Genomic DNA, 12,669 nt, shown 5'->3' on the forward strand with positions numbered 1-12,669 from the left:
GGGTCACCACAACATGAGGAACTGTATTAAAGAGTTACAGCATTAGGATGTTTGAGAACCACTGCTACAATCCCAGAATTTGAGGCTGAAGCAGAAAGATCTGGGGTTCAAGGCTGGCTTCCCTATATCATGTTTGAGGCTGTCCTGGAATACATGAGACACTATCTCAAAATAAACAAACAAACAAACAAACAGGAGAGAAGTGTGTTAGGCAGGAGCACCAGAGGAAGCTGGTGGATATGACCAAAACATACATGTGTGAAACTATCAGATAATAAACGAGCGATCTTTTTAAAAGTTGTTCAGGGTAGGGGCTGGAGACATGGCTCAGCGGTTAAGAGCACTCAATGCTCTGCTTCCAGAGCTCCTGAGTTCAATTCCCAACAACCACAAGGTGGCTCACAACCATCTGTAATAGGATCTGACATCCTACTCTGTTGTGTCTGAAGAGAGTTACAGTGTGCTCATATAAATAAAATAAATCTAAAAAAAAAAAAAAAAAAGGAGGGGGACTACAGAGAGAAACCCTGTCTTGAAAAAACAAACAAAAAAAAGTTAGCTCAGGATAGCTGGAAAGTTTAATCCTAGCACTTGGGAGGCAGAGGCAGGCGAATTTCTGAGTTCGAGGCTAGCCTGGTCTACAGAGTGAGTTCCAGAACAGCCAGGACTACACAGAGAAACCTTGTCTCAAAAAACCAAAAAAAAAAATAAAATAAAATAAAAAAATAGCTGGAAAGATGGTTTAGCCTTGAGAAGACCTGAATTCAGTTCTCAGAACCCACATGAGGTGGTTCATAACCATTTGTAATTAGCTCTAGGTCTGACACTCTTCTGACTTCCATAGGCATTCACACACACACACACACACACATTTCTAAAAAGATTTAAATTTTTTAAGCTTTAATTTATTTGAGTACTCTGTAGCTGTCTTCAGACACACCAGAAGGCATCAGATCCCATTACAGATGGTTGTGAGCCACCATGTGGTTGCTGGGAATTGAACTCAGGACCTCTGGAAGAGCAGTCAGTGCTCTTAACCACTGAGCTATCTTTCCAGCCCCAAGATTTTATTTTTCAATTAGGGGTGTGCACATGTGTCTTAAGCGTGGGAATGTGTACAGGAATGAGTGCCCTCAGAAGGCCAGAAGAGAGGGCTGAATCCTCTAGAGCTAGAATTATAGGTGGATATAAGCTGTTCAACATGGGTGCTGGAAATTGAACTTGGGTTCTCTGTAAGACCAGTCGACACTTGTAATAGCCAAGCCATCCCACTAACCCCTAAAGTAAACTGTCAATAAATGTTTTTTTGCCTGCATGCATACAGCCTGTCGGATCATCTGACTGGAGGTGCAGGTAGTTGTGAACCACCATATTGGTGCTGGTAAGCAAACCCAAGTCCTCTTCAAGAACAAGTGGTCTTTAAAAAAAAAAAAAAAAAGGCCACCCATTTTGGGGACCCAACCCCTCCCTGCTTGACGAAGCTATTACTCCTCTAAAACTGCTGGCTTGCCATTCCGAACAAACCAAAAATGCAGGTCACGGGATGAAGCCATCCGTGCAGGTCTAAGGGCCCTGTAACACTGACTGTGCTAGAAATCTGAGAATGCCTCACCCATAGAAAGCAAGAAAAGTCTGGGAGGAGTACTCGGGGCTGAAGGGGCGTTCCAAGTCTAGTGCTGAGGGAGTGGCCGTGCGGCGTGGGTGTCCAGTGAGAGCCACCAACTGTCACACAGCGTAAGAAAGGAGACCCAGAAGGAGGTGAAGAACACTAGGGCATGAAAGTGGGGGCTGTTGAAGCACAGTCCCACTTGAGGTCTCCCCAGGAACAGGCAGCATGTAGCCACTTCAGAAAAGTGGATCAGTCCGGATAGAAGAAAGAAAGTAGCAGCTGGGAGTAGACCGCTAGTGGCTGCATCTACTGCCCGCCCAGTCAACCACACCCTGTGCTGACCCTCTGTGCACCTCAGCTATGCCCAACACAACAGAGTTCCACTCATCTCACAACCAGAAAAAAAAAAATAGGAAAAGAATTCACTAAGCAAAACATATTTAATAGGAAAAAAATCACTTCTTTTTTTTTTTTTTTTTTTTAAAAAGTGTCCTTTCGTGCTAAGGTGTATACACACAATGCATGGGCTAAAATAGGCAGCTGGTTCCTGGGATGAGAATTTAATATCCTGAGGTTATGAAGCCAGGCTACAGCCACGAGCTGGCTCCTGAATTCTTGGCTCCCCCGTCCTGGGTGACAGGCAGGTGCAGAGATTCCAGCCTCAGCACTCATAGCACTGGCAGGATCTACGGTTTCAGTCAGTGTCTCCATCCCCTTCACTGCCCTCCAGGGAACTGGGGACCTGCAGGAAAGGGACAAACAGGAAAAGGACCATGAGACCCAACTTGTAAGCACTCCCACGTGTGAGCATAGGGAAAAACAACGGAGAACTAGGTATAGTGTCAAGTGCTCCTGCTGAGCAAAGGTACTGTACTAGTGGGAAGGCCTTGAGAGTGGACTGAAGCTGACCAAGCAGGCGCAGGCAGCCCACTGTGCCTTTAGAGGTAACCACACACACTGTTCAGCAGCTGCAGCCCAATACCAACCCGAGTAAACCTTGCCTAGGAGTCAACCACTACTTCAGCAGGCAGCCAAGACCACAGGTGGGGCAGAAGCAGGAGGCAGCCCACTCCTCCAGGGGCTGTGCGACTTTGGGGATTCTCTGCAGCTCAGGTTATTACCTGCCACTCAGCCTACGCAGCTAATGTGTGCACATATGCACACCGTGCACACTCCAGACCAAACTCTTACCTTGGCACCTGTGTCAGCAGCTCCCAGTGCAGTGCCGCTGAAGTTGTGGATCGGCAAAGTGTTAAGCCACTGGGCCATGGACCGCTCATCCCGCTCAGTGCTGACAATGGTAGGGTAGATGTATTGCTCCTTGAAAGCAGTCACCTTCCCTTCCTCCTGCGTCCAGTCCAGGGGCTCATGCAACCCGTCACTGCCAAAGCGTTGATTGTACTTCTCAAAGTGAACCCTCTCCAGGACTAAGCCAAGCCCTGGTGCCTTGGGCACATCCACCTTCTCCTCGCCCCAGCTGCGCTCCAGGACACTCTCAGGGGCATAACCCTTCACAATGGCTACCACCAGGCCAACCATCTTCCGGATCTGGTGCATCATGAAGCTCTGGCCCTTCACTTTGATCACAGCAAACTCCAGGCCCTCACGTACAAAGGGCTCCTCGCAGTACATCTCCAGAATGTAGCGGCGTGCACTGGGCTCTCTTGGCCCCTTCTGCGAGGTGAAGTTATGGAAGTTATGGGTGCCTTTGTAGCAGGCCAGAAGCCGGTTGACCTGCCTCAGGGTCTCTGCGCTCAGGCGATAGCTCTCATCCTGTGCATCCCGGTCCTTGTGAGCAAAGGCAAAGGTCGGTAGCATGTAGCAATAGGTCCTGGCGTCACACTTGTTCTTGGAGTTGAACCCGCCTGTGACCCTCTTCAATCCTTGGGGACCGGATAAAGGAAACCTAGGTGAGCAGAAACACTTCCAAGGTGGGGGACATCCTGACAGCATTGTTCTGGTACCACTTGCCCAGGAAAGGCACCCAGTCCTGATTCCAAACTCAGAATCTACTGAAGCTCAGAATGAAACAAACCCAAATGACAAAAAAAACCTGCTGAGAGTGGAGCTAACAAACACACCAAGCCAGGGTTAAAAATCTGCAGTGCAGGTCTGGAGAGATGGTTCAGCACCTAAGAAAACTGGCTGCTCTTCCAGGGAATCCTGATGACAGTCCCAGCACCCACACGGCCATTTACAACGATCTGTAACTCCAGTTGCAGAGGACCTGACACCCTCTCACAGACATACATGCGGGCAAAACACCAATGCACATAAAATAAATAAATCTTTTTTTTTCCTTTTAAATCTGTAGTGCAGCTTTTGACCAGGCCTTCAGTCATCAGCCATCAACGTGGTAGTAGCTAGAATACTAGAAGTCTCTCTACAGACACAGAAGATTTCAACAACAAGAAAACGCTAACTGAATAAGACCGTAGGTTCTCACCCCCAGTCAAAGAGCTGTTGGCAACTGACGGCTGCTGGGCAAAGAGAACGAATTGTCTTTAGGCATGCAGCCCCAGAGAGGCTAGCCATGCTCCAACTGATGCTCCTATACATACAAGGGGCACTAAGTCAGGGAAGAGGTGCTACGGAAGAAGCAAGGAGAGATTAGGGACATTCTGATCAAACCCTTCATATACGTGTATGAAATTCTCAAACAATAAAAAAAAAAAAAAATAGTTGGGCTGAGCACAGTGGTAAATGCCTTTAACCAGCACTCAGGAATCAAGAGGCTAGCCTGGTCTACATAGTGATTTCCAAGATAGCCAAGACTAGTAAGACTCTGTTTCAAAAAAAAACAAAACAAAAATCAACACCAAGCTAGAGGTTCCTTCCAGGTAATTTATTAAATATTAAATATTCTTCCTGGACATGAATGGCAAGACACATTCAAGGTGATCAAGAGTGACTTTCAGCGGGGCAGTGGTGGTGCACGCCTTTAATCCCAGCACTTGGGAGGCAGAGGCAGGCGGATTTCTGAGTTCGAGGTCAGCCTGGTCTACAGAGTGAGTTCAGGACAGCCAGGGCTACACAGAGAGAGAAACCCTGTCTCGAAAAAAAACAAAAACAAAAAAACAAAAAAAAGAGTGACTTTTATAGAGTACTCTGAAAAACTTCAGGATGAAACTGTTCTCAGGTCGGAAAAACACAAAACCAAATAAAACTGTACTCCACTAGCCAAGCATGGTGGTGCACATTTGATCCAGCATTCGGGCTGAGGCATGAAGACCACAAACTCAAGAACAGCATGCAGGTAACAAACAGCAAGACCTTCAAAAGGCCGTCCTTGCTTGTTTGTTTATGTATTACTTATTTTGATTTTATTCTTGAGAGGTTTAGTCTGTGGCCAGGATGGACAAGAACTCCCTGCTCTCGCCATAGTCTTAACACAGCTGGCTCTTATTTTCTTTCTTTTTTTTTAAAAAAAAAAAAAAAAAAAGAAGAAGAAGAAGTGGGCTAGGGAGTATAGCTCAGAAAACTTGACTAGTGCTGAACGCTTCAATCCCAGCACTCAGGAGGCAGATCTCTGTGGGTTCAGGGTCTTCCTTGTCTATACAGCAGAGTTCCTGACCAGCCAGGACTACACAATGAGAGCCTACCTAGAGATGGGGGCTGGGGGCGACTGTTGGAGGAAGAGAGAAGAAAAACTCGACTAGTGTGTACAAGGCCCTGGACTTAAGCTCTACCACTGCCAACAAAATAAATAACTTAATTAAATACAAACTTGGTTGTATTTAAAGCCAAGTGTGGCAGTGCACACCTTTAATCCCAGCACTCAGAGGCAAAAATAATCAGATCTCTGTAAACCCAAGGCCAACCTGGTCTATCTAGTGAGTTCCAGGACAGCCAGGGTTATGCAAAAAGACCTTGTCTCAAAATAAAATAAAACAAAATAAGTTAAAGGGCTAGAAATAGCACTTGGAACAAAGAAACTAGGAAATAAGGCTCCAGGTTATAAAACTCCATTTTCCGGTCCTGTTACGAGAGCACCGCTGGCCCTACTTTAACTTTCTGCGCACTCATAACCACTGTTTATGAGAAAAGTACCCACAGATTATCAGAACAGTACAGCCAAAGGCCGTGGAACTGTTCTCTCAGCTAGCCAGTCCTGAGGGAGCAACGCTGCACCTTCACAGCACCCTGCCACCTGCTGAGTACCTGCTTGGCCGGAGGCGGCAGGGCAGGTACAGCCTCTGTCCACATGAGGCCACTCAGGTGGTCGCACAGGGAAGCTTACCCAGAATCCGAATGTGGGATGGAAGGTGGCTGTTGATCTTGTCCAGAATGTCATCAATTAGCCACACCTTTAGAGATACCACCTGTCCAGCTGCAGACACACCCTGCAAAGAAAACACAGCAGAGAGGAGAGGTGGGGAGGGGGTCTTGTCCCCCAACACAACCCTCACACCTGATCCTGCAGCGGAAGAGGGGGTGATTTTGGGAATGGGTCTCTATATGTGATCCTAGCTGGCCTGGAACTGTCTTACATACACCAAGCTAACCTCCAACTTATAACAGTCTTGCCACAATCCCACCCACCCCCCGGGATGACAAGTGTGCATAGGAAGGCCCAGTGTTACTTCTTGTTTTTCATAAGACAGAGTCCTGCTATATATCAAAGGCTGGCCCTGAACTCTATAGCCTAAGCTATCTTCAAACTTGGAATTCTTCCAAGTTCTGGGACACTTGCCCCACCTGTGCTAGGGAATCTGTTCTCACCCTGACCTATAAACAGCAGGCTCCTTCAGAGGTCAACCCTGTTGGGAGCCGACTTTAGTAGAAAGCGGCTAGATCAACTTTGCAGCCATCTGGAACCATATACCCTGATGAAAGACTTGATTGTCAAAAGCTTGTAACAGCTGAAGCACACTCTGATAAATATATTGTTTATCCCACATAGCTTGTTTTGCTGTTTAGTGACCTCAGCTGTATGGTGCACGTGGTAAAGTGTTTTCACCTGTGTTCTCCTGCTTGTGTATATAAATACCTCAGAATTCCCTTCAATAAGAGAGACTTGATCACACCCTGTCTTGTCTCCATTCTTCGAGTCACCTGCCCCAAGAGCCTCTCTCTCTCTCTCTCTCTCTCTCTCTCTCTCTCTCTCTCTCTCTCTCGACCAAAGCGTTGAGGCAAAGCGTTGAGGCGGAGTAAAGGCCACAACAAACCCAACCATAAAGAACTACCAACGAGGGCCCAGCCATATGGTTCTGTATGTCCCAGGCCCAGGGAATGTGATGTATCCTCTCAAGATGTGCCCCCCAAGTGCCACCATCAACTAGGAACTGAATCCAGGACGGATTCCCACATCAATCAGAGACAGTGGAACTTGTTCTTAACTTGTTCTTTTTTTTTTTTTTTTTTTTTTTTTTTTTGGTTTTTCAAGACAGGGTTTCTCTGTGTAGTCCTGGCTGTCCTGGAACTCACTCTGTAGACCAGGCTGGCCTCGAACTCAGAAATCCGCCTGCCTCTGCCTCCCAAGTGCTGGGATTAAAGGCGTGTGCCACCACCGCCCAGCCGGGACCTGTTCTTGTGATTTGAAGTACAAAAGCTAGGCCATCAGTCACAGGCAGCCTCTTCTGTGGAATGAGCCATGTGACAATATGCCTATCATGTAGGTACACAGTGTTGTCAAAGACCTCTCACCTAGGCAGGAGAGATGGCTGAGTATGTAGTAACACTGCCATGCAAGCCTGCGGACCTGATCCCTGGAACCCATGGAGGACTGACGGCCACTTGTGCACGCTCACACAATAATGGTAACTTGAAAAGTCCTAGTGCCACATAGGGAGTGTGAAGACAGTTTCCACTGGTAGGCGCTCATACTGACTGCATGTTGCAATGAAAACATCTTGGCTATACAGATAAATAATACAGACTGTTAGAATTAGCCTTACCTAGTAGAGGAGGAAGCCAATGTACAGGCAAAAGCAGGCAGAGTTCCCCAAAGGCTATGGGGACAGAGAGAAGAAACGCCAGAGGCTGGGGACGCTGGTACAAAGTGCACTGTAGGCTACTGTTCATAATCTTTTTCTCTTGAAGCTGGAACTGCAATCACTGTGAGACCTGCCTTGTTTAAAACCAAAACAGCCTCCGGTGGTCTTTGCCCTGAACCTGTTGCATACCAGACTAGTGTATAGCTCTGGCTGTCCTGGAACTCACTCTGTAGACCAGGCTGGCCTCAAACTCAGAGATCAACGTGCCTCTGCCTCCCGAATGCTGGGATTAAAGCATGGGCCACCACTACTGAGCTAGTCATCTCTCTTTTCTTAATTTTTAACTATTATATATTCGCTATATGCATAATTATGTGCACAGGTAGCCAAAAAGGCCAGAGGTATTGGATCCCCTGGAGTTGGAGTTATGAGAGGTATGAGCCACAGGATGTGGGTGTTAGGAACCAAACTCTAATCCTCTGAAGAGTAGTAATTGTTCTTAACTGCCAAATTCTCTCTGCAACCCAATAAATCATCTCTCTTTTTTTTTATTTTTTCTCAGAACTATCCAAGGAAAGCAAAGGCCAGTGAAGAAAGGCAGGGTCTCGTGTAGCCCACCTACACCAGCTTAGTAATCTGCACTCCTGGCCCTCCATACAACAAAACAACAACATGTTCTTTCCCTCAAATACTGACATGACAGACAAGTGCCACCAACTCAGCCAACCTAAGCTCTTTTGTAAGTAAAACAGCGCACAAACCGTGTCACTGCTATCAGGCTGCTATCATGACTCAACAGGCATGTCCCCTGACTAGGACCCCTTCTGACAGGTAGACCCTGAGACCATGGGACAGTGAAAGCCGCAGGAAAGTAGCAGGACACATACCTTGTCTGTGCGAGCACATCGCTGGAAGGACATCTTCCTCATATCTGTGCCATGGTTTTCAGGGATACAACCTGCCTGGACTAAGGCAGATACCAAGTCATCTTCGATGGTCCTGAACTGGGAGGACCCCAGATTCCTCTAAAGAAAAAAGTGGATAACCTGTTTGCAAGAACTCTTGGGATGGATGCATGCCAGAAAGCTGACCATCACTTCTGGAACCAGATCTAATGCTGTGCCTCTTGGCCTTCCCTAGCCATGGGGTTCATGGTGTTCACGACCCCATGAGGTCAGACACATCAGCATCCCACCAATCCTCAGAATAAGAGACAAGATCCAAGACTCTCGGGGAAATCCTTCCCAAGGGAAGCAGGGCATGTGAACACTTCAACCACACTCCCTGGTGAGACAGTCTTTTCAAAGCCTGCTCTACCCTTTGTTTCCCATTGCCACAGATGAAGTCAGGAACACTTCCCAAGTGACATAAAAAGACCATAACAGCCAGGCAGTGGTGGACCACACCTTTAATCCCAGCACTTGGGAGGCAGAGGCAGGCGGATTTCTGAGTTTGAGGCCAGCCTGGTCTACAGAGTGAGTTCCAAGACAGCCAGGGCTACACAGAGAAACCCTGTCTCGAAAAACAAAAACAACAACAAAAAAAGACGGTAACAAAAAGTGACCACAGCCCTCACTCAGCTCTGTGAGACCAGCATCTCTGTCATATCTCTAGTGGGAAAACTGAGGCAAACAGGATATTACTGAGAAACATAGCCAAAAAAAACAAAACAAAAAGACAACAACAACAAAAAAAAATTGCAGTCAGAACCACTCCCCAAAAGCAAACCAGTCGCCCCAGAAACAGTGCAGTCTGCACGTCCTCAGGAATGTCACAGCCTAGGCCATATTAAAAGCACCATCTAGCCCGAAGCCACCACTCCCTATCCACTCTCAGGGCACCGTGAAGCCTATGTGTTTCTTACTGGAGAGGAACAAAGCCGGACTATCCTTGAACTTGGCAATCCTCCTGCATCAACTTCCTGAATGCCAGGATGACAGTCTGTATGCCATCATCCCAGTTGGCCTACGTTCTCTTAAAAGTAAAATAGAACATGACTTATGTCACTGCTGTCATTCCTTCTCAAAGTCACCATCATGCCTGGTCAGCCTGGTCATCATGTGTGGAGCCACTGTTTTGGTTGGACACATCACAGCAATGAACTCCATCCTGTGGCTCAAGATAAAGGTTTAAAAAGTGGGAAAAGTGACCAGAGAGATGGCTCAGTGTTTAGAGCACTGGCTGCTCTTCTAGGGGACTGGGTTTGATTCTCATCACCCAGATGGCAGCTCACAAGTGCCTGTCACTCCAGCCCCAGGGGATAGTACAGCTTCTTCTGGCCTCTGAGAGAAGTACATGCACACAGCACTCAGTCATGCATGCAAGCAAACCACCCATATACACAAACAAAAATAATAAAGGTTAAAATTTGTTCAAAGAAAAATCAGAAATTGAAACAATGTCAACAGCAGAGGTGACAAGAATGATGCTTGGGGGGGGGGGTTGTAAGAGAGTCTAGTGGATAGCCTAGCTTTCTAGCTTTCCCCAGGCCCCTCAGGATGCTGGACAGGTAGCACCTGGCAGCAATCTGGTCCCCACTCTCAGTAAACCTGCCCATGTCACACAGTTCCCCAGGTATGGTACAGGCACCACCCTAACGATAAAGACTCACTGCTCCCAAGGTCACATGTGAATCAGCCACAGAGCTGTCCTAACCATAGTGGAAGAAAACCACCCAAGCCTCTCATGGAGGACTCTGAGTTTTTGTTGTTGCTTGGGATGGGGCTTGCTCTGAGTAGCATCAGGGAACCAAGGGCTGAGTCAGGTAGGGGCTGTCGAGGCACAACCCTCCTCACCTGCATGCCGTGGTAGCCCTTGCCCGAGTAGGCCATGAGCAGCACAATTTTGCGCTTTGGCAGCTTGCGTGGAGGCTCTTCATCCTCACCGCCCTTGACTCTCTTGGCAGGATGCTCCGTCTCCTCCCAGACCCAGCCACCTCGGCCCTTCCTGTCCGGTTGGTGTGAAGCCAGCGCTGGTGGCACCTTGTTTCCAGCCATAGGCGGCAGGCTGAGAAAAACAGACATGAGTGACCAAGGTGGTAAAAGGGTATAAAAACAGAGCCTAATGAGAGAACCCAGCTCTGCCTGCCTCGGCGGTCTCTGAAGACCTTGCCTAAAGACAAACCAGCCTGCCTGGTTCACCAGCGACATGAGTGACTGGGGTTGGGCAAGAGCAGCAACTCAGGGGTGGAGTTTGAGGCAGAGCTGGACACAAGCAGGTAGTGCTCCGGCAGGGCAGTCAGTACAAGGCAGCAAGGTTAACAAGACACAGGTAAGAAGAAGAGGCAGACAGCTTAGGGCAGTCGTGGGGAATCAGTACAGAGGCAGCCGGTCGCGGGGTCTTTACCCGGGCACGCGCGGGCCTGGGCGCGCCGTCCACCGTCCCCAGGCTCTCAGCAGTGCGACCCAAAGGCGGGGGAAGCCCATGCGCTGCGGGATGGCGGGTGCCGACCCCGGACCTCAGCGATCCCTGCAGAACTCTGCAGCCCAGAAATCCCTGCCCTGTCTTCCTGATTTCTTGGCTCCGGCCCTGCGGCGCCCCTGATCCTAGGCTGACCTGTGACCCCCGCGGCCCCTGCCCACCCCGGTGCACCGCAACCCCCAGAGATCGCGCAGCCGGCGCGCTTGAGAAGGGAAGAAAGTCCCGCCGGACCCACTCACGGCGCCGCGGAACCCCGAAGCTGACCACGTGCACGAAAGCGGAAGCGGGCAAGCATTGGAAGGCGGCCGAAGGCGGACAAAAGTCTTTCTGGGACGCGCCTAGTGGGGTGGACCCAGTGGGTGGGGCTTCCTACCAGGATCCAAGCCAGTCTAGTTGCAGTTCTTCAGAGAAGGGAAAGGCTCAGCGTCGTCGCGGCTAGAAAAGTGAAACCACCTCATTAAAATGTGCAGGTTCGGAATGCTCCAGGGAGCCGTTCAGCAGGTAAATAACTGCTGACGCCCAGATAGGCCCAGCACCGACTCAGGGGTACTGAGCAGGCCCTTGCCTGGCCCATGGCACCAACCCTGGCATTGGGAGGTCACAGCTGCTCTTGCAGTTCCACCACTGTCTTTGTGGTGTGTGGACCATAAAGTTTCCCAGCATTTGTCGTTTCCAGAAGCTGCTCCAATAGCCAGACGCTGATGTGTTTAATGACTTAAAACCGTCACACTATATAACCCTGACCCGCCTGGAAATCTCTATCATATATATCCTCTAAGACGCTGGGATTAAAGGTGTGTACCACCATACCCAGCTCCTGTTCTCCAACTTTTGGCAACCCTCCTGCCTCAGCCTCCCAAGTGCTGGGATGACAAGTGTGAGTCACCACATCTGACTCCACAAGTTACTCTTATTTTTCTAATTTTGCCAAAGAGTGATACACAGCCAGCATGAAACCTGGACACGCAGCCACCGGTGCATAAGCCCCAGTTCCTTCTCTGTGACTTCATTCCCCCATTTTCAGGCTGTCTGACTGACCCTGAGAATTCTCACCTTTGAGAATGTATGTGTACCCTTTGCCACACTTCCAGAGATGAATTTCACCAGTCTCTGCTTGCAACCGTCCTTCCTACACCCATCTGGCTGACCTGTTCAGACTCCCAGTTCAGACTCCTGGCTTCTTTGGATTTATAAAGCCACACACGGAGACTTGGGGGACTAGGCTGCATACCTCTGAGTGACTCAAGGTGACCACAGCTTGAAATGGGACAGGGAGTCATGTGTATGTATATGCAGGGGGAAAAGCATAATCCAAGGTGAACAAGGACCAGTGCAAAGGCCCTGAGACAGCAGTGTGCCACAATGTGGCCAACCCAGCTCAGAACCTGTTTCTTCCTATAAACAGATTAATAGGGGCCAGCACTGTCACTTCTGAAGTCTACAGTTAGGGAAAACCACAGGGATGTCTCATAACAGGAAGTGGTAGAAACAAAGCCAGGAGTCAGTGGCCTTATGGGTCATGGAAAGGACTTGGTTGTGACCCCTATTCAGTTGGGATCCCACTGGCCTTTGGGAAGCAAAGCCTCATAAGGGGCCCTGGGGAAGAAGGGCTAACAGGGAAGAAGCAGCTGCCTATGCTAAAGAATTCCAAATAGTTCACGATGCCCCGGGTTCACACGTACTGAGGAAACTCCCCTCCACAGA

At 48.9% G+C, this 12,669-nt stretch overlaps 1 protein-coding gene across 3 annotated transcripts; it reads right to left on the bottom strand.

The window, feature by feature from the left end:
• Positions 1-2,030: 2,030 nt before the first annotated feature.
• On the bottom strand, positions 2,031-11,296 carry Pus1 (pseudouridine synthase 1). Of its 3 annotated transcripts, none has more exons than XM_076922369.1 (6): positions 10,891-11,220; positions 10,341-10,551; positions 8,433-8,570; positions 5,850-5,952; positions 2,801-3,492; positions 2,031-2,351 (listed from the first exon to the last, which is right to left on the bottom strand). In XM_076922369.1, exons 1-6 carry the CDS (start codon positions 10,968-10,970, stop codon positions 2,304-2,306), a joined length of 1,272 nt encoding a protein of 423 aa, XP_076778484.1. In that variant the 5' UTR covers positions 10,971-11,220; the 3' UTR covers positions 2,031-2,303. The 3 variants fall into 3 exon arrangements, with proteins under 3 accessions (XP_076778484.1, XP_076778485.1, XP_076778486.1); XM_076922370.1 differs by having other exon boundaries at positions 2,167-2,351; positions 11,205-11,296; XM_076922371.1 differs by having other exon boundaries at positions 2,167-2,351; positions 11,197-11,216.
• Positions 11,297-12,669: the final 1,373 nt, after the last annotated feature.

This window comes from Arvicanthis niloticus, chromosome 24 (assembly GCF_011762505.2).
Source record: "Arvicanthis niloticus isolate mArvNil1 chromosome 24, mArvNil1.pat.X, whole genome shotgun sequence".
In the NCBI taxonomy this organism is placed as follows: domain Eukaryota; kingdom Metazoa; phylum Chordata; class Mammalia; order Rodentia; family Muridae; genus Arvicanthis; species Arvicanthis niloticus.